Here is a 22712-nt window from a genome sequence, read left to right as displayed (position 1 = left end):
TTACTGTGATTATATATTTCTGACAAAATTTATATTATCAAAGTTTCTACTTAACCATAGACAAAATTACGTTTAGCTCTCATTTGCGTTTTGTTATTCCATATCAGATGCGTTTTTGTTATACCACATTTTATACGGAAACGCGTTCGAATGGGATAAAAAGTATCCTATGCCCGTCTCCTGGTTCTAAGCTACCTCTCCACCAATTTTCAGCCAAATCGGTTCAGCCGTTCTCGAGTTATAAATAGTGTAACTAACATGACTTTCTTTTCTATGTATAGATTTATAATTATATATGAACGAAAAAATTTATGGTAATATTTACCATATACCTATTATACATATGTATGTCGTATGCTAATACATGTATATAAACATGCATGCATACAATTTCGCGCAATTGTCAATAAAAACCCCAAAAGAACAAATCTAATATGTAAGCATGCATACAAATTATATGGACATAGCAAATGAACAAATCTATTCTGTACGCAAGCAAATGTAAGCTACATTTTTTCTCATTAGCGTATCACTTTCTACCTCTCATTTCTCTCCGGCAGCCATATTAATTAATTACCCACTGTTAACTTGTGGTGAAGTAATTTCTCAGTTGAATTTCTTACCCGTGTTTTGTTAGAGCCCAAAATGAAGACCGGCCGGGACTGCGCCTTCTCTATGAATTTACGTTCTCTGGTAAATGTATAGAGAAGTCCCAATGACAGGAACGGATGGAATTTTGAGGGGTAATCGTCCCATGAAGACTAATCACGACAGACACACTTTTCACCAAAAGTTAACAGCGGTAAAGGTAATTCGTAAAATTTAACAGCAAGTGAGTATTATTAACAGCAATTAGCAATGTAAGATATTATTGCAAAAGTTTGCGTGAGGGGAGTAATGTATTTGGGAAATTGCGCCAGAATAATAAATGTCAATCGCAAGAGGTTAACGGGATCTCAGTTTTGTGAAATTTCTAAAGCGGCTCGCGGCTTTTTACGTTTATATTGCGCAAATTTCCAAATTTCAAAGTATATTCGGGTTTAAAAGCGTTTGCGTAGTTTAACAAAAAACGGAAATTTCGAATTTCGAGTTTTGAAAGTGCTGTGAGTGATTTAGCGTTTTTTTAAAAGCGCTTGTGTTTTGAAAATAAAAAACACCAGTCTAACGGTTAGACGCGATAGAAGTGAAACCTGCCGTAAAACAAACTGAGAGAGAATAAGACGAAAGCAGCATTAGGAGCAAGATAATTATAGGTTCATTATAATATTGCTATAAAGTTCATATTTTATTTTCTTCATTTTATTATTATTCATCCTCAATGTTTTCAATTTCAACAAATGATACGAGTCTCTTATGATAGCTAAAATATGATACAAATGCTTTGGTTTCGATGTTGTCAACATGTCTTTGAAATACCGCGTCAATGGTTGTTTTTGATCGTGTTGTCGATTCAGTGCGATTGTTACACATTTTTAAATTGAATGTTGTATTGAGAACGTCAATTAAAGGAACCTCTGTGTCCAATGCAAAATTTACGTTAAAATCGCCACTTAAAATCATTGGAACTTTATTGTAATATTTTCTAAGTATCCGCGATACTTCTGGTGTATACTTTATTAAATTTTCGTGAATGAATTCCATGATGCTATTTATTGATTTTTTTTTCTGTCGATATTCACGACACTTTTCTGCATTATTTTTCGGCATAATTGCGGTAAATATTTAAAAATTAAAATATTTACGAATATAAAAATACACACGCGGTTGCTATTATGAGCGTCCCCAGCAAAACCTGCGTGACCGAAACTCTAACACAATTACATTTTTTTGAATGTTACAAACACATATGCACGCAGGTTTTGCTGGGGCGTGACCGAAACTCTAACACAATTACACATATGCACTCGTATTTGTTTGAAAATCGACTTTTTTTTTTGGTTCTCCGTCACCTTTGGAAAATGTGTAAACAGTAAGCAAACTTTATTCATATATTTTTCCTCATTTTTGCATCAGTAAAATTAAACAAACGCCGTAGCCGAATGGGTTGGGGCGTGACTACTATTCAGAATTCACAGAGAGAACGTCAGTTCGAATCTCGGTGAAAACACCAAAATTAAGGAAAACTATTTTTCTAATAGCGCTCACCCCTCAGCAGGCAATGGCAAAACACCGAGTGTATTTCTGCCATGAAAAAAGCTCCTCATAAACATATCGTAAAATAAAATAAAATAACTGTATAAAAAAATTTTTTTCTTGTGGTTCGAACCAAGGATTTTGGATCGGAAGCTCACATTGCTAGCCGCTCGGCTATCGCACCATGCTGTAGGCGCTGGCCTAAAAGTTATTTAGTTCGTCGCTACGTGTATATGTATGTAATATTCGTAGCCAAGAGTGTCGCTTTTTTCGTTTAACTTTTTCTCAAATCACTCCCAACGATTCTAAAGAAGTTTTCACTTCAAAAAATCAAAATTTTGTGAAGAAAAATGAGCAACGATAGGTTGTGTCGCGTACGCGGTTGCTCACAAGGAGAAAATCTACTATTTTCGTTCCCGAAGGATCCCGTTGAAGTTGCAAAGTGGAGGGACAATTTGAAAATCCCGACGGCGGTGCATCTTCCAACTCACAAATCATATGTGTGCGTAAAGCATTTTGAGCCATATGTTATGGCGGGAAAATGTTTTAAAAAGGGTGCCGTCCCCACGCTTCGTTTTTGCGCAATAATAAGTAGGTATGTGTGTTTTCATATTTCGCTAAAGCGAACCTACAAGAATATCAAGCACACATACCTACATATGAATTGCATACATTTGATACAATATTAGGGAGGATAGGTTTGATTGAGGGTGAGACTTGCTAAACTTGTAACATTAGAGTTTTGAGGGAGGAAAGTGGAGCAAGTTCATAAATTTAAATTAATTTTTGAATGTAAATGATATTACATATACATATGTATGTGCATATATTCTGTAAATTTATTTGATATATGTATGTGCATATATAAATATGTATATGTATAAAGAAATATAATTGGGAATTACCAAGTATGATAAAATTACCGACCAGTCAAAATTACTGGTGGTATCAATTGTTCGAAAGATTTTCCCTCTAAACTTCATTTGATATTTTGTGATAATACATATTATGGCTTTTTGAAACTTCATGTATTTAATAATATTCCCACTTCCACTTCCATTTTTTTTTTTTTACGTATATCGTACGATCGATACTTGTGCTTTGACGATATATGAAAGTAAGCCATATAAAAAATTGTGTACTTCTCTGAGTATAAAACATAATTCAGAAAATATATCGCGATTGTTTTTTTTCAATTTGCATAAGTGGAGTATAAAGATTCATTTGAACATAATTTTTGAATTGGGAATTATATATTTATGAATAATTATATGTTTATAAATTATTATGTTATAAAATAATTTTTTTTAATAGGGCATGACGATGACCCTACATATAGCTGTGCAATGCCAAAGAAGCAACGAAGCTGTTGCGTGGTAGGATGCTTTGTGGAAAAGGGTCATACGTTGTACGACTTTCCTCGAGGCGGAGAGTCTCGCAATAGTTGGGCCCTGACTTGCAACGCGCAACCAGCAGATACTGATAGGCTATATGTTTCTAAGCGCCACTTTAGCCCAGTCCAAGTAACTCGATTTAAAGTTTTAGACGGGGCTGTTCCATCTTTAAGATTATAGCCAGTTAGTAGAAGCCGCTCACCTAGTACTGGCTCTGATTGGGTTCGCCCGCCCGTAACCAAAGTATATGTAAATCGGACAGTAGGTGTAGGAGACGATCTTACATTAGAAGAGTTCGAAAAATATTCCATGCTAGAGGAAACAAGGCAAGTTCCCAAAAACAAAAACATCGGTGAGGATTTTGGACGATTTGCTCAAGCTTTTCGTTTTTATCGGAGCAACGAAATTAAATTAAAGAAAAGAATTGAAGGACTAGAATCAGAAAATGAGAAGCTGCAGCAAAAATATAAATATTTGTGTAGTCGCGCAGTAGTTGGGGAAGAAACTTCAAGTAGTGCTATAACTTTCGCAAGAATGATCGTCAGTGGCCAAAAAAATTGTTAAAGCGAAGAGGAAAAGGCATTGGCTCAAAACATTACTTATATGTCCTCCAAAGCAAATACGTTTATGCGTGCTTTGCCCCATAAGTCATGTCTTTCGCGTTGACGCCCCATTAAATATGTTGTTTCGGGGTTCGATGTCAATGCCTTAAATGATTTAAAAATAATACAATAACAATTAAGCAAAAGTCCAATATACTGAAGCAACCATGCCCTACTTCATGTATTGGCATATTGTTGTGACCGAATTCCTCTCTAACAAATGCAAAGGCAATTCTCATCACATATGCGTATATGTATAAGAACAGTTGAAACAGATTTTGTTACTGATACAAATATACTTCTGCTGTCTTCAGGTGCGACGTGTATTGGTACGCTGGCTTAACCCCTAGCTTCCCACGGTTGGCATGCACTGGTGGCATGTGCAAGTATTTCACAATCGTGTGAAACATAATTTGCTGACGCTACTGTCTGTCTCTGTTCTTATTGCGTAAGCATTAGTACGTGGTACTTGATATGCAATTGGCCTTGACTTAGGGTGCTGGGTTGTCCTATGGAATAACAGCGATTATGCTGATGCAGCGGCACGTGTATCGGTAGGGTGTGGGAATGCAATATGTTGGGTGCCGCAGCGAGTTAACTTCTATATATATAAAAATTCAGTCGTTTTTCGCGTTGTGATGAACTTTACGGAGAATGGCTCAACCGATTTTAATCAAACTTTGCCACATTGAAGATACACATGTGGAGAAGGTTTGTAACTATGTTTGGTTAAAATCTCCTTTACTTTTTCGTCAACACACAGTATACATGAGGCAGCGTTCTTTTTACGCGTGTGGTTGTTATTGTAAACAGCTGTAGCTGACCGCCTGCAATAATTAATCGTAACACAATGCTGCTGTGACTAACTTAACACTTTGCTTAAATACTTCTTCTTTACACCCACACTTCGGGATAACCGAAGCAAAACCATTAGCTCAACGAACCTGAACAGGTCGTCGCTAAAAAAGTACTTAAGCAAGGCCGTTTTCTTAGAAGATTACCAAAGGTTATCAGTAATAGTGCATAGTGAAAGTAAGTGTTAAAACTAACAAGAAAGTGTTTTATTTGGTAAAGTGTTCAAGTGAAGCAGTTTCCAGGCACCAGCCAAAGAGATAAAAAAAGTGCGTCAGAAATATTTAAGAGAAGAGATTGTTTTCACATTTTCCAACGATATTCTCACGAAAAATTTACAAAATATATATTAATTTTGCAAATGATTGATAACAAGTGAAACAGTGAATAAATGGCATGAAAAATACGCACAACAGAAATCGGCAAAAATAATTAATATTTAAGAAAAGAGATTGTTTTCACACTTTCCGTAGATATTTTCAAGAAAAATTTCAAAAATATATATTATTTTTGCTGATCAATTCCCATTTCTGTTCTGTGTAATTTTCATTTCAACGCGTGCTCACAGTTCAATTATATTTTTAAAAGATGGCGCTAACAGTATGTTAATTTGAATTCCAGTTTAAAAACAAGAAAAGTAGCAATCAAGAGCTCAGAGTGACATAAAGAAGACCACTTTGATTCGGTAAAAGAAATGCCAAGAGGTAGAAGACATGCTAACATCGGACGTAATACACGTCACAATAGAAATGTGCAAAATCACAGACAAAATGAAAGTGAGGAAAATCATGCTGATAGATTAAGTCAACAAAGAGATCGTACTAGGTCACGTTCTCAAAATCGGCCAATAAATATCAATTCTGTAAATTTGAATGGTGCAGCATTTCAATATAATCCACAACTTGATTATTCATCTCACAAATTCGTTGTCATTGGAAGTATGGATAAAATTTGCGGATTTTGTCAAGCATTGAAATTCAAAACTGAAACACCAGGCATGTGTTGCGCTGCAGGAAAAGTTAATTGTTTTGCCACTATTGATTTGTATACCCCAAGCATTAAACCCTGTTAGTGTTTTGTTTAAAATCTGTTGTAACTTGTTTGTTGCTGCTTCTGAGGTTTTATGAGTTGGCAATAGGACGGTGTCATCTGCAAAAGTTGCTATCATGTCGATACTTGCAGGCAAGGGAATATCAGCTGTATACAGCACATATAGTACAGGCCCTGGTACACTGCCCTGAGATACACCGGCTTCCATGAGCTGAATGTTAGAGTATTTGTTTCTATATCTATATATATAAATATGAAATGATGTTCGTTTGTACGCATTTTTATGGGCCGATACGAGGCCAATTTTATTCGTTCTTTTTTCATATTATAGGGATCCACTAGGGGAAGGTTTTTACCAAAAAAAATTTTTGACGTTATAATTCGATTTAACAGGCTGCACGCACGAAAAAATGTGTCGTTACCTTGCTCATTAGTGTTACCTTGCTCATTTGTCGTTACCTTGCTCATTGCCGTTACCTTGCTCATTTGTCGTTACCTTGAATGAACTGCAAGCGAAAGCGCGGAACGAACGACAAAGCAAACAAAGTAAACGAACGGCAACGTTCGACATCTTGCTCTCTCCTACTTAAGTGAGCGTATATATGTATGTATATGCGCATATGTACATATATAAATTCACGTATGTATTTGCATATGCCTTCTTATTGATTATTATTAAGTTGATTTACTTGAAGAATTTAAAATAAAACCAAGTTTGTTAATAATACCTGTTATTTTAATGTTATTATTATTAATTTTTTATTATATTGTATATGAAGGAAAAAATGTATGGTAATATTTACCATATAAGATCTGTTGTATACTAATATATGTATATAAAAATGCATATACATCTACAATTTCGCGCAATTTTCAAAAAGAACAAATCTATATGTAAAGATGCATACAAGTCATATGGACATATCAAATATACGAATCTATTCCGTACGCGAGCAAATGTAAGCTAATGTGCTTGAACTGCAAGCGAGAGCGCCTAACGAACGACAAAGAGCACAATCGGCCCCCGCGTTCGGCAACGTTCGACATCTGGCTCTGTCCTACTTGAGTGAGCATATATATGTATGTATATGCGCATTTGTATATAAATTCACATACTTGTATTTGCATATGCCTTCTTGCTGTGTGAATGGTAATGAACCATTTCTCTGTTCAGAATAGGACGATGATAGAAAAAGTAGGAAATGAAAGGGAGTGTTTCGAGTGTAAAGTGTCTTGAAAAAGGCAAATCGATGATAGTGCCTCTTAGTGTTGTTGACTTATTAACGTCTAGTGCACAATCACAATTGAAGATATCTTTCATGAATTTGATAAATGTTTCGTCATTTTTCACGTTTGTGTAAATGTAACTTGACCTATTCCATTGCAATTCCATTTACCTCCTCCTCTATATCCATACAAAATATCTATCAAACAAATCAAATTAAAATTTTGTTTTGAAAATTGCAACCCTTACATCAATATTTTCTTATGACGTTGTCACGTTAAACTATCGTCAGTAAACCGACTTTACAGACAACCTCTTTTTTTTTTAATATTTTCTTCATATAAAAAAAAGAAAAAATCAAAATATTGTACAAATTGTGTTTTTAGTGAAAATTGCCGCAGAACTTCTTAGATTAAGTTTCGAATCAACATTCATTTTATGGGTACAACTTTTTTGGAATAAATATACGAATTTTTCGTTATTGTGAAACGATTTGTGTCGAGTTGCTAAGTTGCAAAATTTTCGACGGAGAGTAAACATAAACACAGAGGTTTGTACGCTCTTTATGAAGAGAAATGCTTCAGTACACATACACTCATTTGTGAGAGCAGCAAGTGTGTTGACCAAGGATAATAGATTTGCCAAGGTTTGCCAGACAAGAAACAGTTATTCGGCTCTCAGAGAATTTGACAGAAGTTGACGTTGGGTTTACGTCAAACGTTTGTTTTTTTTTCATAAGACGACATTTTTTTACTTTTTCACCGACGCGTCGCACACAAAATCACTAAATAATTATTCAGTCAAACAATTTGAAATCAAAATAAACGCTAAAGCTTGCAAGCTAATACATGATCAAAACGGTTTAAAGTGCAAAGAAAAATGTGTGGTAACTTGTTGGTCTCATGTGGCACAGAAGTTCTAACGGTCAATCTCCTGGCCCTGTGAGACCAACGTGTCACCATAAACAAAAAGTACCGCTATTTATCGAATATTACATATATTTTAAGAAAAATCGGATATTCAGAATTGTTGAACAATATTCTATTGTATTATGTAAAAAAAAAATCGTGGCCGGACGAACCCCATTTTTTTTGTTGTATGGTGGCACTCAACGTGTTAAGCCACCTCAAAGATATCGTCATTAGTCCAGTCCATCAGATCAATTTACAAACATTATTTGTTTATTAAATTTATTTTTAACCACTTCGGTACGAGTGTCGGCTATAGTCGACGGCCCCAAATGAACACGCACACCCGAGTGTCGACTACAGTCGACTGCGAAGAACTTTTACCTTATCTCTGTGTTTACGTAATTCGGTGTGTAGTAGTTGCGCTCAGATCATTATCTATGTTTCCCCATCTTATTATCTATGCCCAACAGGATGTTAGCAATTGTGAATGAAATGATGTGAAAGAAATAAAAGTAATAAATATTTTAAGCGAAAACGTACTAGTGTAAGCACCGTGTTAATATTGTTAGAATACTTAAAAAGTCGGATGTATCGGTGCTAATTTCTTTGTTCATTATTGCGCTATTACTAAATTTCTTTTTAATTTTGTTTTCGGACGAAACATATTACATCGGATCATTTTAACTAGTAATGGAACCGAACTTCAGAGAACAGCCCAAGGGTTTCGCTACCAAAGCTATTCACGCAGGTCAAGACCCCTCGCAATGGAGTAGTAAATGTATTGTCACTCCTATCAGTTTAAGTACGACATTTAAGCAACGTAGTCCTGGAGAACACGAGGTATGCATCATTGAGATTTATGTATCTTTATATATACATACACATGCTGGTATCCTGATATAAGTTTTGAATGTTTGGGGGTATCCTACATTCTAAATGAAAACCTGACCGTTAGAGGTGGGTTATAGTTTTGAACTCTTTGATTTCAATATTAGTAAAATTGAGCAAGAATTCTTCGATTTTGATTATTTCAACAAGCAGAGTTGCTGCAAGACATAAAATAAACAATATAAAACACTTTAGAAGATAAGAAATGAATATAAATACGAAATTTAGTGGGTTATTTCTATATTATACTTGCCTGTGTATATACATACATATGTATATGTATATGTATATACCTATGTTCATATATGGATATATACTATGTATATTGGGCATGGGAATAAGTTTCCATCCTTTCTTAGCCAAAGCCATTATTCAATGAATCATGAGCCAAAGCTACGAATTATTCAAACAATTAAATAATAAATGATATGTGAAGTATGTGGCATTGGAAGATACATCTTTATTCCATCTTTCAGGCAGCATACAGTTTCCTCTGACAAAAATTTTTAGTTCTTTTCACTTGATCCTTTCATTGAGCCAGTTTGTTGTGTTCTCGTAAGAAGTGAACCGCTCTCCTGCATTGATCGCAAGAGATTGTAATCCGAAGGTGTAATATATTTGGAATACGGCGGGTAGGGCAACATTTCCCAATTTAGTCCCTCTAAATTTCTCTGGACCGATTTAGCAACGTGTAGGTTGGCGTTGTCATGCAGCAAAATCAGTTTGTCATGTCTACCATCCCATTTCGGCCGCTTTTCTTTGAGAGGTCGATTTAAACGCATTAGCTACAGTCGGTAAGGATCGCCAGTGATGGTTTCAGATGGTTTAAGGAGTTCATAAAGGATGACACTTTTCTGATCCCAACAGATGCACAACACAATCTTTGAAGCATGATTATTTTTTTTTTTTGCAATCGATGGACCTGATTCACCTGGCAGGCTCCAACACTTTCTGCGCTTAGGGTTATCATAATAGATCCATTTTTCATCGACAGTGACGATGAGATGCCGAAAACTTTTATTTTCTGTCGATAAAAAGAACATCTCACACGTCACCAAACGTCTCTCGATATCCCTCTCTTTCAATTGATGTGGCACCCACTTCCCTGCTTTTTATACCAACACTCCAACGGCTCCAACACTTTCTGCGCTTAGGGTTATCATAATAGATCCATTTTTCATCGACAGTGACGATGAGATGCCGAAAACTTTTATTTTCTGTCGATAAAAAGAACATCTCACACGTCACCAAACGTCTCTCGATATCCCTCTCTTTCAATTGATGTGGCACCCACTTCCCTGCTTTTTATACCATTCCCACCTCGTGCAAACATTTACCCACGGTTGCTCTGTAAATTGTTGAGAATAAGCTGAAATGACGAAATATCAAATGACGTAGTGCTAAATAGAAAGCAAACCTCTAGGAACATGCTATCGGACATAAAAAGAAAAAAATTCGCTTATTTCGGACATATAACAAGAGGCGGCAAATACGATATTTTAAAACTGTTGATGCAAGGTAACATTTAAGGACAAAGAGGAATTGGTAGGAAGAAAATGACGTGGCTAGACAACATCAAGGAGTTGACAGGTCTCAAAACAATCGGCAGCGAGAAACAGACAAAAATATAATGACATCATTAATAATATGACCTGACAACCGTACGTCTAAGATCAGAATGACGTTTGTATGTAATCGCGAACATCCAGCATGGATACGTCGATTAAGAAGAAGATCTGTAAACATCCTAGTCTTTAACATGCGTCTTCATCCAATAATTGTTGTAGTTGAATATCTTTGAATTTTTTCGGTATCCCTTCGCGATCTTTCCACTATATCACTCACATCAACATTGCCGCTTTGAAGCGTCGAAACCACTCTTTACAAGTTGTATTTGATGGAGCATTATTATCGATAATACTTATTACTATATACTATTTATTTAGTTTCTACGGTCTTAAAACCTAATTTATACATTTATATGCTAAATAGTACAATAATAATATTCCCACATAAACAGATTATAGTTTACTGTTATCAAGTTTTTACAGCGTAATTTATAGTTTAATATAGTTAATGCAATGCATATTCTCGCTGCTTGGAAATGAAGGGTCTAGTTCCTTTCTAATCAGCAATGTTTTACAGTGATTAAATAGCAGTCTCTTGAAAGTGCCCATGTTAACAGAATTTTTAATTTGAATTGGTAGCTCGTTAAAACATTTTAATCCTTTATATTGTATAATATATTTTTCTTATCAACTTCTGTTCTAAACAGTGGTAGTCTAAAACTATTACTTTCCCTGAGTAAATATGAATGGGTTGCGTTTATGTATCTAAGATTATCGCTCAGATAATAAGGTAACTTGGCCTGCTTTATATTAAAAAAAACGAACTTCATAGCGTGATAAAATATTTGCTGTTTCACGCTCAGCCATTTTTTATATGGATCTTTCATAACGCCTACTCAAAATGAATCGCACAGCTCTCTTTTGGAGTTTCTCAACTTGTGTGTCGCTAGTCATGAAACAAAACCGTTGGACAGTATATAAAATGCGACTCAACTATTAATCTATAAACCAAACTTTTATACCTTTTTCCTATGTACTTGCATGATCTTTTCACAGGCTTTATTTTTTCGCAATTTCATTAACTGTATATTCAACGTGCTGTTAAAATTTTAACATATCTATATAAATTCCAAGATATTTAATTACTTTTACTTCTTCAATTCTCTCATTTTTTTATTTATAAGTTGTGGTCCCCGCGCTTATTGCTCTAGAAAGAATCATAAACTTTGTTTTTGTCACATTTAGTTTAAGTTTATTTACGCACAACCAATTGTGTAAGAAGTCAAGATCTTCTTGCATTTTTGTTAGTGCTCTAGGCAGATTTCTATCGCTAACTGTTAAGGGGTTACATGGGTTTCGTCGGGAAAAAACACGCCTCTTTTCAATATTTTTTTTCTATGTTAAATTATTTATTTCATTCAAACTTTCTTCTGTCTTATAGATACATATTTAAAGAATATTTTCTGAAATTTTCACAAAAAAAAAAACTTAAAACTCCTCCATTGTGACGTCATTTCCTCACTACCCTCATAAAAACTGCGGAGATGGCGGACGCTACCCTCATCCATTCCTCCCTAGAGATAGCGCCGTCTTCCTTACCGCTGTCCATTACTCCAAGAATGATCGAACCCGCCTGTTAAGCGACTTCGCTAAATGATTTTGGTGGGCTACCCCCAATCCTAGGTCTCTTTTCTTGCGGGATATCCTCTTCCTGGGAGCGTTGCCTGTTAATTCTCGAGTCCGATTGTGGTGCATTCGCTTCCACTCCCTTTCCACTGCCCTCCTCTGCTCCCCTGATGACCTTCCTGGTCCACTCGAGCGTCTGGGAATGCTTCTCAGATAACTGAGAGACATTCTGCCCACCGTAGCGCTCCAGGATCTTGGTAGCCATACGAAGATCAGAGAAGGACCGTTTACTCTGCCCTTGCTGCCGTTTAGGCCTAGTGGAGCGTCCCCGGAGAGATACTCCAGAAGTCCCCGGAAAACTAGGGGAGAGCACCTTTCTGGTGGTGGCTTTCCCATCCGTCGCCCCTACTTTAGGAATTGCAGACGGTTCCGTCTGTACTCCGCTACCTATCAAAGGTGGATTCCCACCCTTTACCCCCCGATTAATGCTGAAAGTCGGTTCCGACTTTCCCTCGGTGTCCTATCTTAAGCATCGATTCCGACGCGTTCCCCCCACTAGAGACTGCCCCCGGGGGCAAAAATTTTCGAGCAGACGATTTCGCTCCTCCTGTCTTGAGGGAGGTGGTTTTGGAACTCGGTTCCGAGTTCCCGCCACCTTCTGAGGCTTTGTTAAGGTTTATTGTTTGTTGGTTGTGTTGTTGTTTGTTGTTTTTGTTTGTTGTTTTGTTGAAGTTCATTATTGTATTGAGTGGGTCCCCACTCGAAGCCGCTATCCAAACCCGTAGTGTGTAGTCGTCCTTAAAGGGTCCCATGGTTGTCTGTGCCGTAGCAGGGAGGCCATGCGAGGGTTGACGCATGTCCTTATGGGGCATGCGTTCAGAGCCAGACCGGACATAAAAACGGGAGTCGTCTCAACCGCACCTACACCGCCAACCCAATAGCTACGGGGTTGAAACGTACTCCGAGGCCTGCCAAGGCTTTAGCGGGACGGGGGCAGTCACGTCATTAGCCCACCAGCCATTTCTGCTGAGTTTCACCTCAGCATACTCAGGTGGCAGAATGCCGCGACTACCAACACAGGGGTCAAAAAAGTCTAAAAATTGTTGAAGGAGAAATAAGTCCAAATCCGAAAGGGGGGGAGTCGTCATCGTTCAGGAAGGCCGTTGAGGCCGCAGGTCATTTCGCGCTACCCAGGGTGCACCACGCGGAGGCGATCTGCCCTACACCCCACTTCGCGAAATGCCATTAGGCAATCGCCGTCCCAGCGACCTTTTCAATGAGATGAAGCGTGCAGCCGGCTCCGCTTTGAGTGAGATTATTCTGCACGATTTGTGGGTTAACCGCTTGCCTGCATATTCGCAAGCAGCAATTATAGCAACCAATGTACCGATATCCGAAAAATTAAAGATTACCGACTCCATTGTTGAGTCAATTCGAGAGAAAACTACGAGAAGGACGGGTTAACCCTTTCGGTCCGAACGGGACTTATATGTCCCGGCAATGTTTGAAGATACCTACAATTTTGATGGGACAAAAGACTTTTATTTCACCCATTGCAACATATAAAATAATTTGTATTTCCGTTAGCGGCTTTCCGTACCGAAAGGGTTAACGAAGCGTGTGGCATACAAAACAACTCAGATTCAGATCTCAGGACCGAAATAGCTACACTTACACAGTGCCTCGATAAAGCGTTAGATAACGGCCAAACCCATTACCGTTCGCGTTCTAAACACCAGCACGCCATCGAAAGTCAGACAACGGTTCTGATGACATGTGTTGGTATCCTAGAAAATTCCACCAAACGTTCCACAGTAGGGTTGCTCCGCCATTGACTTTTCAGATATTTGCAAACGGTCTGAAACGCCCTCGAACTTTCGTCTACGTATATTTGATACGTCCACAAAAATAAATACAAATACTATACCAAAAAGTTTGAAATTGGTTACAGCAACACCATCGGATATGAAACTGCTTGCCGCGAACGGTACACCAATTGGAATTTTTGGTGAAATAATCCTAAACCTTAACCTAAACCTGCGAAGGGAATTTGTGTGGAGTTTTGTGATTTCTGACGTAACTCAAGCGATTATCGGTGCCGACTTTTTATCTTACTACGACCTGCTACCTGATCTTAATGGACGATGTTTGCTAGACCGAAAAACTGCTTACAAAACGCTATGTTCAGTTGCTCAACTCAAATCAACTCGACAAGTGTGTCAACAGTTAATGCAAGCTTAAATTTTTCAAACTTACTTAAAGAGTTTTCCGATATCACTCGACCGCCGCCTGTAGAAGCCATTGCAAAGTCTACAGTCGCCCACCGCATCATCGCTACGGGTCAACCAGTTTTTTCCCGACCGAGACGTCTTTCTCCAGAAAAACTGGCCGCCGCGCGGGCTGAATTTAAGCTTTTGATGAAACTGGGAATATGTAATTGGTAAGCCCAATAATTGGACAAGCCCACTGCACATGGTCCGCAAGACTGACGGGTCCTGCAGGCCATGTGGCGACTATCGCGCCTTAAATTCAATTACAGTACCCGACAGGTACCCTTTCTGCACGACTATACACACATACTTGCTGGTAAAATAATATTTTCGAAAATCGATTTGCTGAGAGCCCTCCACCAGTTCCGCATTCACACAGAATACGTTTGTAAGACTGCCATTAGAACACCATTCGGCTTATACGAATTTACACACATGACATTTGGATTGCGTAACGCTGAGCAAACGTTTCAAAGAGTTTTAAACGAGGTTTTGCATGGTATTGATAACATTTTCATCTATTTGGATGACATCTGCGTAGCTTCATGTTCTCAAGAGGATCTTCGTAAATATCTGCATTTGGTTTTTCAACGCTTGTGTGAGCACTTACCATAAACGGCGCAAAGTCAGTTCTTGGCGTAACAGAATTTGAATTTCTTGGTCATCTTAACAAAAGAGATGGTATAACACCGATCCCAAGCCGTGTGGAGGCAATTACAAAAATTAAGCTGCCTACATTAGCTAAAGACCTGAAACGTTTTCTCGCTATGGTTAACTTTTACAGACTGTCAGAACCGCTGCTTCATCAAGCGCCGTTGTTAAAGATGGCCCCTGGGAACATACGCTAGCTTGGTCTGATGAAAGCATTCGCCATTTCGAAGCATGTAAGGAAAGCCTCGCAAAGTGCACCTTACTTGCTCATCCGATGCCTAACGCGATACTTTCTTTATGGGTTGATACTTCGGACAATGCCAGTAGCGCTGTTCTACACCAGGTTGTCAACAACACGCTTCAACCATTAGGTTTCTTCCAATGATCATTTTCAAGGGCTGAACAACGATACAGCACTTACGATAGAAAACTTACTGCGATGTTAAGTACAATACGCCAGTTTTGTTTTATGCTAAAAGGACGAGATTGTCACGTTGAACAACGATACAGCACTTACGATAGAGATCTTACTGTGATGCTCCGTGCAATACTCCACTTTCGTTTTATGCTAGAAGGACGAGATTGTTACGTTTACACCGACCATAAGCCACTAATTTATGCTTTTCGGCAGCGCCTCGAAAGAGCCTCCGATCGTCAAGCTCGTCAATTAGACCTTATCGCTCAAATTACAACGGACATTCGGCATGTTCCTGGTTAACAAAACATTACGGCAGACCTCCTATCTCGCATAGAGTCCATAACAGCGGGGCCGATTAACCACGATGACCTAGCCGATCACCAAGTCAACGATGACGAACTCTAATCCTATTTAAATGGTAACGTAAATCATTTACTTAAACTTACATGCTATGGTTCTACCTTTAGGCTCGAAGAGAGTTTATTGTGACAGCTCAACTGGCCGCATACGACCTTTTGTAACAAAACAGTTTAGACAGGCAGTACTGCGAGCAACACACAACATTTCGCATCCAGGCATGCGAACTACGTCAAAGTTGATGACCGAACGTTTGGCCTAGTATACAACGGGATAGTCGCCAGTTTGCAAAGCACTGTATCCCGTGCCAACGTAACAAAATTGGGCGACATTGCGTGTCACCGTTCAAACGTCGTGAATGCCCGAGCCTACGTTTTTCACATTTACATATAGACATCGTAGGACCGTTTCCGTTATCGGACGGTAAACGCTACTGCCTCACCGTAATTGATCGCTTCACTCGATGGTCAGACGCGATAGCAATACCGGACAGCACGGCCCCGATTATAGCAAAAGCCTTGATAGAGAGCTGGATAGCGCGCTTTGGCATTCCAATTGACATAACTTCAGATCTTGGGCGTCAGTTCGAAAGTTCCTTATTACAACATCTTTTACAATGACTTGGCATAAAGCATCTACGCACAACTGCTTATCATTTGCAAACCAACGTCATGGTCGAGCGATGGCATCGGACTCTAAAATCGGCAATCTTATGTCATAACGTCGAACGATGCACAAGTTTTTTTCCACTTATTTTATGAGGACTTCGGTGTTCATTCAAGATTGACATTGGCGCATCCCCGGCTGAATTAGTTTTTGGAACAACCTTACGTTTACCATCGGAGTTCTTTATACAAGGCAGCCGACCGACCAGCGAAACGGAAGTGGTAACACATCTTCGAGAAGTCATGAGAAATATTTGCTCAGTTGATACTACTTGGCACACAAAAGAAAAATCCTTTGTGCACACTAATCTTACGACGCGCGATCAAGTTTTCGTTAGAGATCTTTCTGTTCGTCCATCAACACCACGCGCCCCTCACCCCCCGAGTTACGATCACACTCCCGAAGAGTTGTAAGAGTAACTAACTGCAACGGACTCACGAGTAAGATTGACGAGATAGTAGACTTTATGAACCGACATGGTATCAAGATAGCTGCGGTCCAAGAGACAAAACTGCACGCTAGGCCCCCCCCCCTGATTACCAGGGACGGCTACAATGTGCACAAAAAGGATCGCAAGCGAGACCAAGGGGGAGGCTTAGCGTTCAGAATCCACCACACAGTGCAGTATCGTCTTATCGATGAAGGCATCGACCGCAGGGACACCACCTTAGAATGTCAAGGGATAGCTGTCCGGTCAGGCGATTCCGAGCTCGAAATATGTAATATTTACATACCCCCTGTCACCTGCTGCCCGGCAGGATATCACCCTAATATTGGTGCGCTCATCAGAGGTGAAAACCGATTGGTAGTAGGTGACTTTAATGCGCATCACGATCTTTGGCATACAAGCCTGCTAAATGATCGTAGGGGACAGCTATGGGCAGAGCAGATGGACGACTCGACATTCAGCACTGTAAACGGCGACGCCCCCACCCCCACCGTTTCCACGACAGTCGTTTCTACGTTACCGAAACGACCCGGATTTATATCCGGCCAAGGACTGTTACTCCAGCAGCATTCCCCGTATGTAAGTATGGGGAATGTTTATGCTGCTACAACAACAACAACGACGCCACCACCAGGGTGGTGGTTCCACGACAGTCGGTTCTACGTTACCGAAACGACCCGGATTTATATCCGGCCAAGGACTGTCACTCCAGCAGCATTCACCGTATGTAAGTATGGAGATTGCTTATGCTGCTACAACAACGACGCCCCCACCAGGGTGGTGGGAAATTGCTGCAACTCGCTTGATATTACAATTGCTAGCGCAGGTCTCATGATAGCTTAACCTGGCGTTCCGCGTATCACCGGTCATACGTCAACTTCAGCAAAGCTGATTGGACCAGATTCGCGGAATTTACTGAAGACATCTTCGCCGCTCTCTCCATTCCCAACGATGTGCGCGTAGGCGAACGTGCATTCCGCAAGGCGATTACTGCTGCAGCTGCTCGCTTCATACCCGCTGCAAGGATCAGGGACATACGTCCCAATTTCCCAGCTGAAGCAGCTGAAGCAGCTGTTCTGGTGAACGAGCGTGATCGCCTACGCCAGGCCGATCCAGGTGATCCTCAGATAAAGGATCTCAATTCCGAGATGAGATAACTGGTAACCCAACATAAGCAGAACAAATGGGAAAAGTATCTGAAGTCCTGCAACTTCACCTCTGGTGTGAGCAAGCTGTGGTCCACCGTAAGGTCCCTGTCGCACCCGACGAAGCGCAATGACAAGGTTGATATCATCTTCAACGGTCGTGCTTCGTCGGATCCGAAGAGATGCGCGTGCTATTTAAACCGGCAATTTATTCTGCATCCTCCGGCCGACAGATCCAAACGTAGTGCCACCAGACGGCTGCACAAACTGACATACAACAGTGCGCCACTTGCTTTCTCCAGCGACGAGGTTCAGGGTGCCATCAAACACATGAAACCATCAAAAGCCATTGGCCCTGACGGACTTAACATGCTGATAATGAAAAAGCTGGGTCCTTTGGGAGTAGAATATCTCACCAGGGTCTTCAACCTGTCTATGGCCACTCTTCTCATTCCTGATAAGTGGGAATTAGGGAGAGTGGTCCCACTGCTGAAGCTTGGGAAACTCGCCAATGAAAGGGAGTCTTATCGTGCGATAACTCTCCTTTTCCCAGTAGTGAAGACTCTTGAGGCCCTTCTACTTCCACTCTTTACGAAACACTTGACCCCAACCTCGCACCAGCATGGTTTCCGAAGAGTGCGCAGCACCACCACGGCACTCACCGTCATAAACACTCAGGTAAACCACGGCCTCAACCAAAACCACCCCTGCGAGAGGACTGTCCTAGTAGTGTTGGATGTAAAAAAGGCTTTCGATACAGTCAGCCACGCCACGCTACTAGATGACATTTTACAGTCGACACTCCCGCCAGGGCTGAAGTGGTGGACCGCGTCATTCGTCGGTGATATTCCGAGACCAAATATCTAAACAGAGGAAAAAAAAGCAGGGAGTACCGCAGGGTGGTGTTCTTTCACCCTTACTTTTCAACTTCTATATCTCGAAACTCCCCCAGCCACCAGAGGGAGTCTCCCTAGTCTCATACGCCGACGACGGCACGATAATGGCGTCGGGCAATGACATTGATGGCCTATGCTCCAAGGTAAACGACTACCTCGCCAGCCCTTCTCGCGTCTTCACTGCGAGAAACCTACAACTTTCTCCCACTAAATCCACGGCAACCCTCTTCACCACCTGGACAAAGGAGGTCAAGCTGCAACTTCAGGTACACGTCGATGATACCCCAATACCGATGGTAAACAACCCCAGAATATTGGGAGTCACCTTTGACAGCTTGCTCTCCTTCTCAGCGCATACAACCGCTATTGCAACTAAAGTACAGAATCGCAACAAGGTTCTCAAGTCGCTCGCGGGCAGCACTTGGGGCAAAGACAAGGAAATGTTGCTGTCGACTTTTAAAGCAATATGCCGACCGGTTCTAAACTATGCTGCGCCTGTCTGGTCGCCTGGAACCCGTGATTCGCAGTGGACGAAGCTTCAGACCTGCCAAAACACTGCTTTAAGGACCGTGACAGGATGCCTTCTGATGTCACATATTCAGCATCTGCATAACGAGGCCCAACTGCTGCCTAGTAAGGAGCACAACAAACTACTCAGTGAGCAGTTTCTGCTAGGGTGTTACCGCAGGCCTCACCCATGCAGACACCTGCTCGAGCCTGAGCCACCTCCCAGACACATCAGAAGTCATTTCCTCAACTACGCGGACGAATGCCGTTATCAGATTCCAACCACCACCAATCGCAGACGAAGAGCTCCAACTTCCCCGAGAGTCCCGCGTAACCTTGGCACAGTTACGTTCTGGATATTGTAGCAGGTTAAACTCCTACCTATCCAGAATCGACACATATGCCCAGCATGTGAGGGCACCCCGCACGATACTAACCACCTTTTCACATGCCCCATTAAACCCACTCATCTAACCCCCCTCTCCCTCACCCCTCCCAACCCGTCGAAATAGCTAGTTTCCTGGGCCTACCGTTAGATGAGCTAGTCGAAGACGACCGGGGATTACAATACACTGCTACAACAACAACAAGAAGTAGTCATGCTCTTACCCATTTTTAATAATTTATTCTGCGAATATTCTACAAGCGCTTCATAAAAGTTATAAATATTATATAAGTACACAGAAGCCGTGTATCGTTTTAAAATAAGATGACTTCGTTAAATGAGCACAGATTTATTGATGTTTCGCAAAACAAGCTCACCTGCGATTTCTTCGCTCGAATACACAAAAAGAAATCGACACGAAGCAAGTGCTATTTGTCTTTGCATAAGCGTACATACTTACATATACTCGTGCATGTGTGTATGTACGCACAAATGGTTGACAACTTAACGTTTATTATATCCAGAAGCGGTAAGCGTTTTTAATATAGACTTTTTGAAAATTTAGGATGGCAATAAAATTTTTCTTGCATAAACTATACACATCAAGAATTATGCGCCAATATTGCAAACTAACAATTTGTTAAGAGCTTAAAATGGTCGAACTCTCATTAAGCCGAATTTATTTGTTATTGATACTAATAATATGCATACATATATAACCTTTCGTTTTCAGGGGTATGAATACTCTCGAAGTGGAAATCCAACACGTAACGTGTTAGAAAAATGTTTAGCATCTTTAGATGGGGCTAGGTATGGTCTAACCTTTTCATCTGGACTTGGGGCAGAAATGGCCGTATTCTCTATGCTGTCAAACGGCGACCACGTAGTTGTGGCGGATGATGTCTATGGAGGAACAGGACGTTTGCTGAGGTAAGCATACGTATATCAAAAATAGTTGAAACTAATTTTGATGCATTTAAATTTACTTAATATTATCTTTATAAAGGGTTTTTCAATAAGTGCGGGTAGTGATTGAAATGGAATAAAATGGCGTTTGCTGTGTGGCACGTAGCGCCGTCCTGCTGGAACCACAAGTCGTCTAGGTCCATATGGTTCAATATGGGCCATAAGAAATTGGAAGGGCCACTACGTCAACCGAAAAATGGGCGCAATGCGCGCAACGTTTGCGTTAATGAACACTCATTTTGATAATAAAGTTTTATCATTTGAACGTGCTGTTCATGTAACTTGCCATGATGATTTGGCATAAACAACTGAATAATAAACAAAAGATTTGACAAATGTCACCAAAACAAAATGGCTGCCACAGTGCGCCAAAATCGACCCGCGCCAATTGAAAAACCCTTTATTATCAAACTATCTTTATATTTACATATTTAAAATATATATATATTTAGTCTTGCTATAAATTCTGTCAAAAATTTTTCAACGCATACGGCGAGAACAAATTCGCAGAAAAAAGTTCCGTTATTTTTGCTTTTGTTCGTATGCATTTTTTACTCATAAATTATACTCAGTTTAATGGCAAAATTCGCTTGTTAACAATGGAGTGGGGAGCTATTAAAAATCACATTGCTGGGATTGCATTACATAAAAAAAGGTAAAAGTGCTAGTGAGATTTGCGAATTGCTGAAAAAAAATTAATATTTCAAGAGTGCTTGTTTACAACACGATCAAACATCTGAAGCGACAGACAGAAATAGAAGTGGTCGTCGTAACGTGCATCCATACAAGCAGTTTGAGAAAGAATTCGCAAAAATCCCCTTAGTACACAGAAACGCATGTCCAGGGAAATTAATGTATAGACTAGATCCTTGTCAAGACTAATTAGAGATGATTTCCCCATGAAAGTCTTGCGTTGCTCAACTAGTCATCTTCTACAACGCCCTTGAAGAAAATTAGACTTCACAGATGAAAGCAGCTTCTTCGTTGGTAAGCGGTTAGCGGCCATGAAAATATTCTTCTCACAGATCAGAAAATTTTTACTGTTGAAGAAGTTTTTAACAAGCAAAACCACAAAATCTATGCTAAAGCTTGTAAAGAAGCAAAAAATGTTCCAAGGGTTCAGCGTGGCCACTGTCCAGTTTTCCTGCGAAGAAGGGTTAAGTTGGTGAAACATGGCACATTGGCTATGCCAATGGAGAGCCGAGTGAGTGTGAGCGATACACCGTCATCGAAACGATCCGAAGCAACCGAACGAGTTGTGGAGCATGTGGAGATGGCGGACAATGTCTCAATAGGCTCAGATGGATCTCTGGTACCGACTAACTCTTTGACAACGGTCAAACCTGGTGCGAATCAGTAAGTACCGGAAAAAAGACTGAAGTTATTGGAGATTCGAACGCAGGTGTTGGTCTATCCTCAAGGCAGATCAAACGGAGAAAACAGAAAGCGAAGAAAGGCGAAGCATAAGCTAAGGTAAGTACTCAAGCTCCGTCAACTTCGACATCTGTAATAGAAACGGGTGGCAGAACAGAGGATTCCTCTGTAGCGTTGCGGTCTTCCGAAAACAAAACGGGGTCTGTGCCAACGACTGGGAAGAAAAGAAAGCAAAGAAGAGGAAAGTCGAGAGACGGAATACGGAAATGCCTGGTTCCTCGACCCATTCCAAGGCAGACAAACCTTTACCTGACAAGGCAAAGGCTAAGGGACCTCAAATGTCGAATGACACTCTTCCGTCTGGCGAATCATTCGCGAGA

At 40.2% G+C, this 22712-nt stretch overlaps 1 protein-coding gene across 2 annotated transcripts in view; it reads left to right on the top strand.

Annotated features, from left to right (window-relative positions):
* Positions 1-8616: 8616 nt before the first annotated feature.
* The window catches only part of LOC128858564 (cystathionine gamma-lyase), a 34776-nt gene continuing 20680 nt past the window's right edge, over positions 8617-22712 (top strand). The window contains exons 1-3 of one of the 2 annotated variants that reach the window (XM_054094955.1): positions 8617-8711; positions 8856-9007; positions 20726-20922. In XM_054094955.1, coding sequence (XP_053950930.1) covers positions 8858-9007; positions 20726-20922 — 347 coding nt within the window. In that variant the 5' untranslated portion in view covers positions 8617-8711; positions 8856-8857. The other variant, XM_054094954.1, reaches the window with a different exon arrangement.

The sequence above is a fragment of the Anastrepha ludens genome, chromosome 3 (genome assembly GCF_028408465.1).
Source record: "Anastrepha ludens isolate Willacy chromosome 3, idAnaLude1.1, whole genome shotgun sequence".
NCBI classification, from domain to species: domain Eukaryota; kingdom Metazoa; phylum Arthropoda; class Insecta; order Diptera; family Tephritidae; genus Anastrepha; species Anastrepha ludens.
This window is presented reverse-complemented; position numbering and strand designations above follow the sequence as displayed.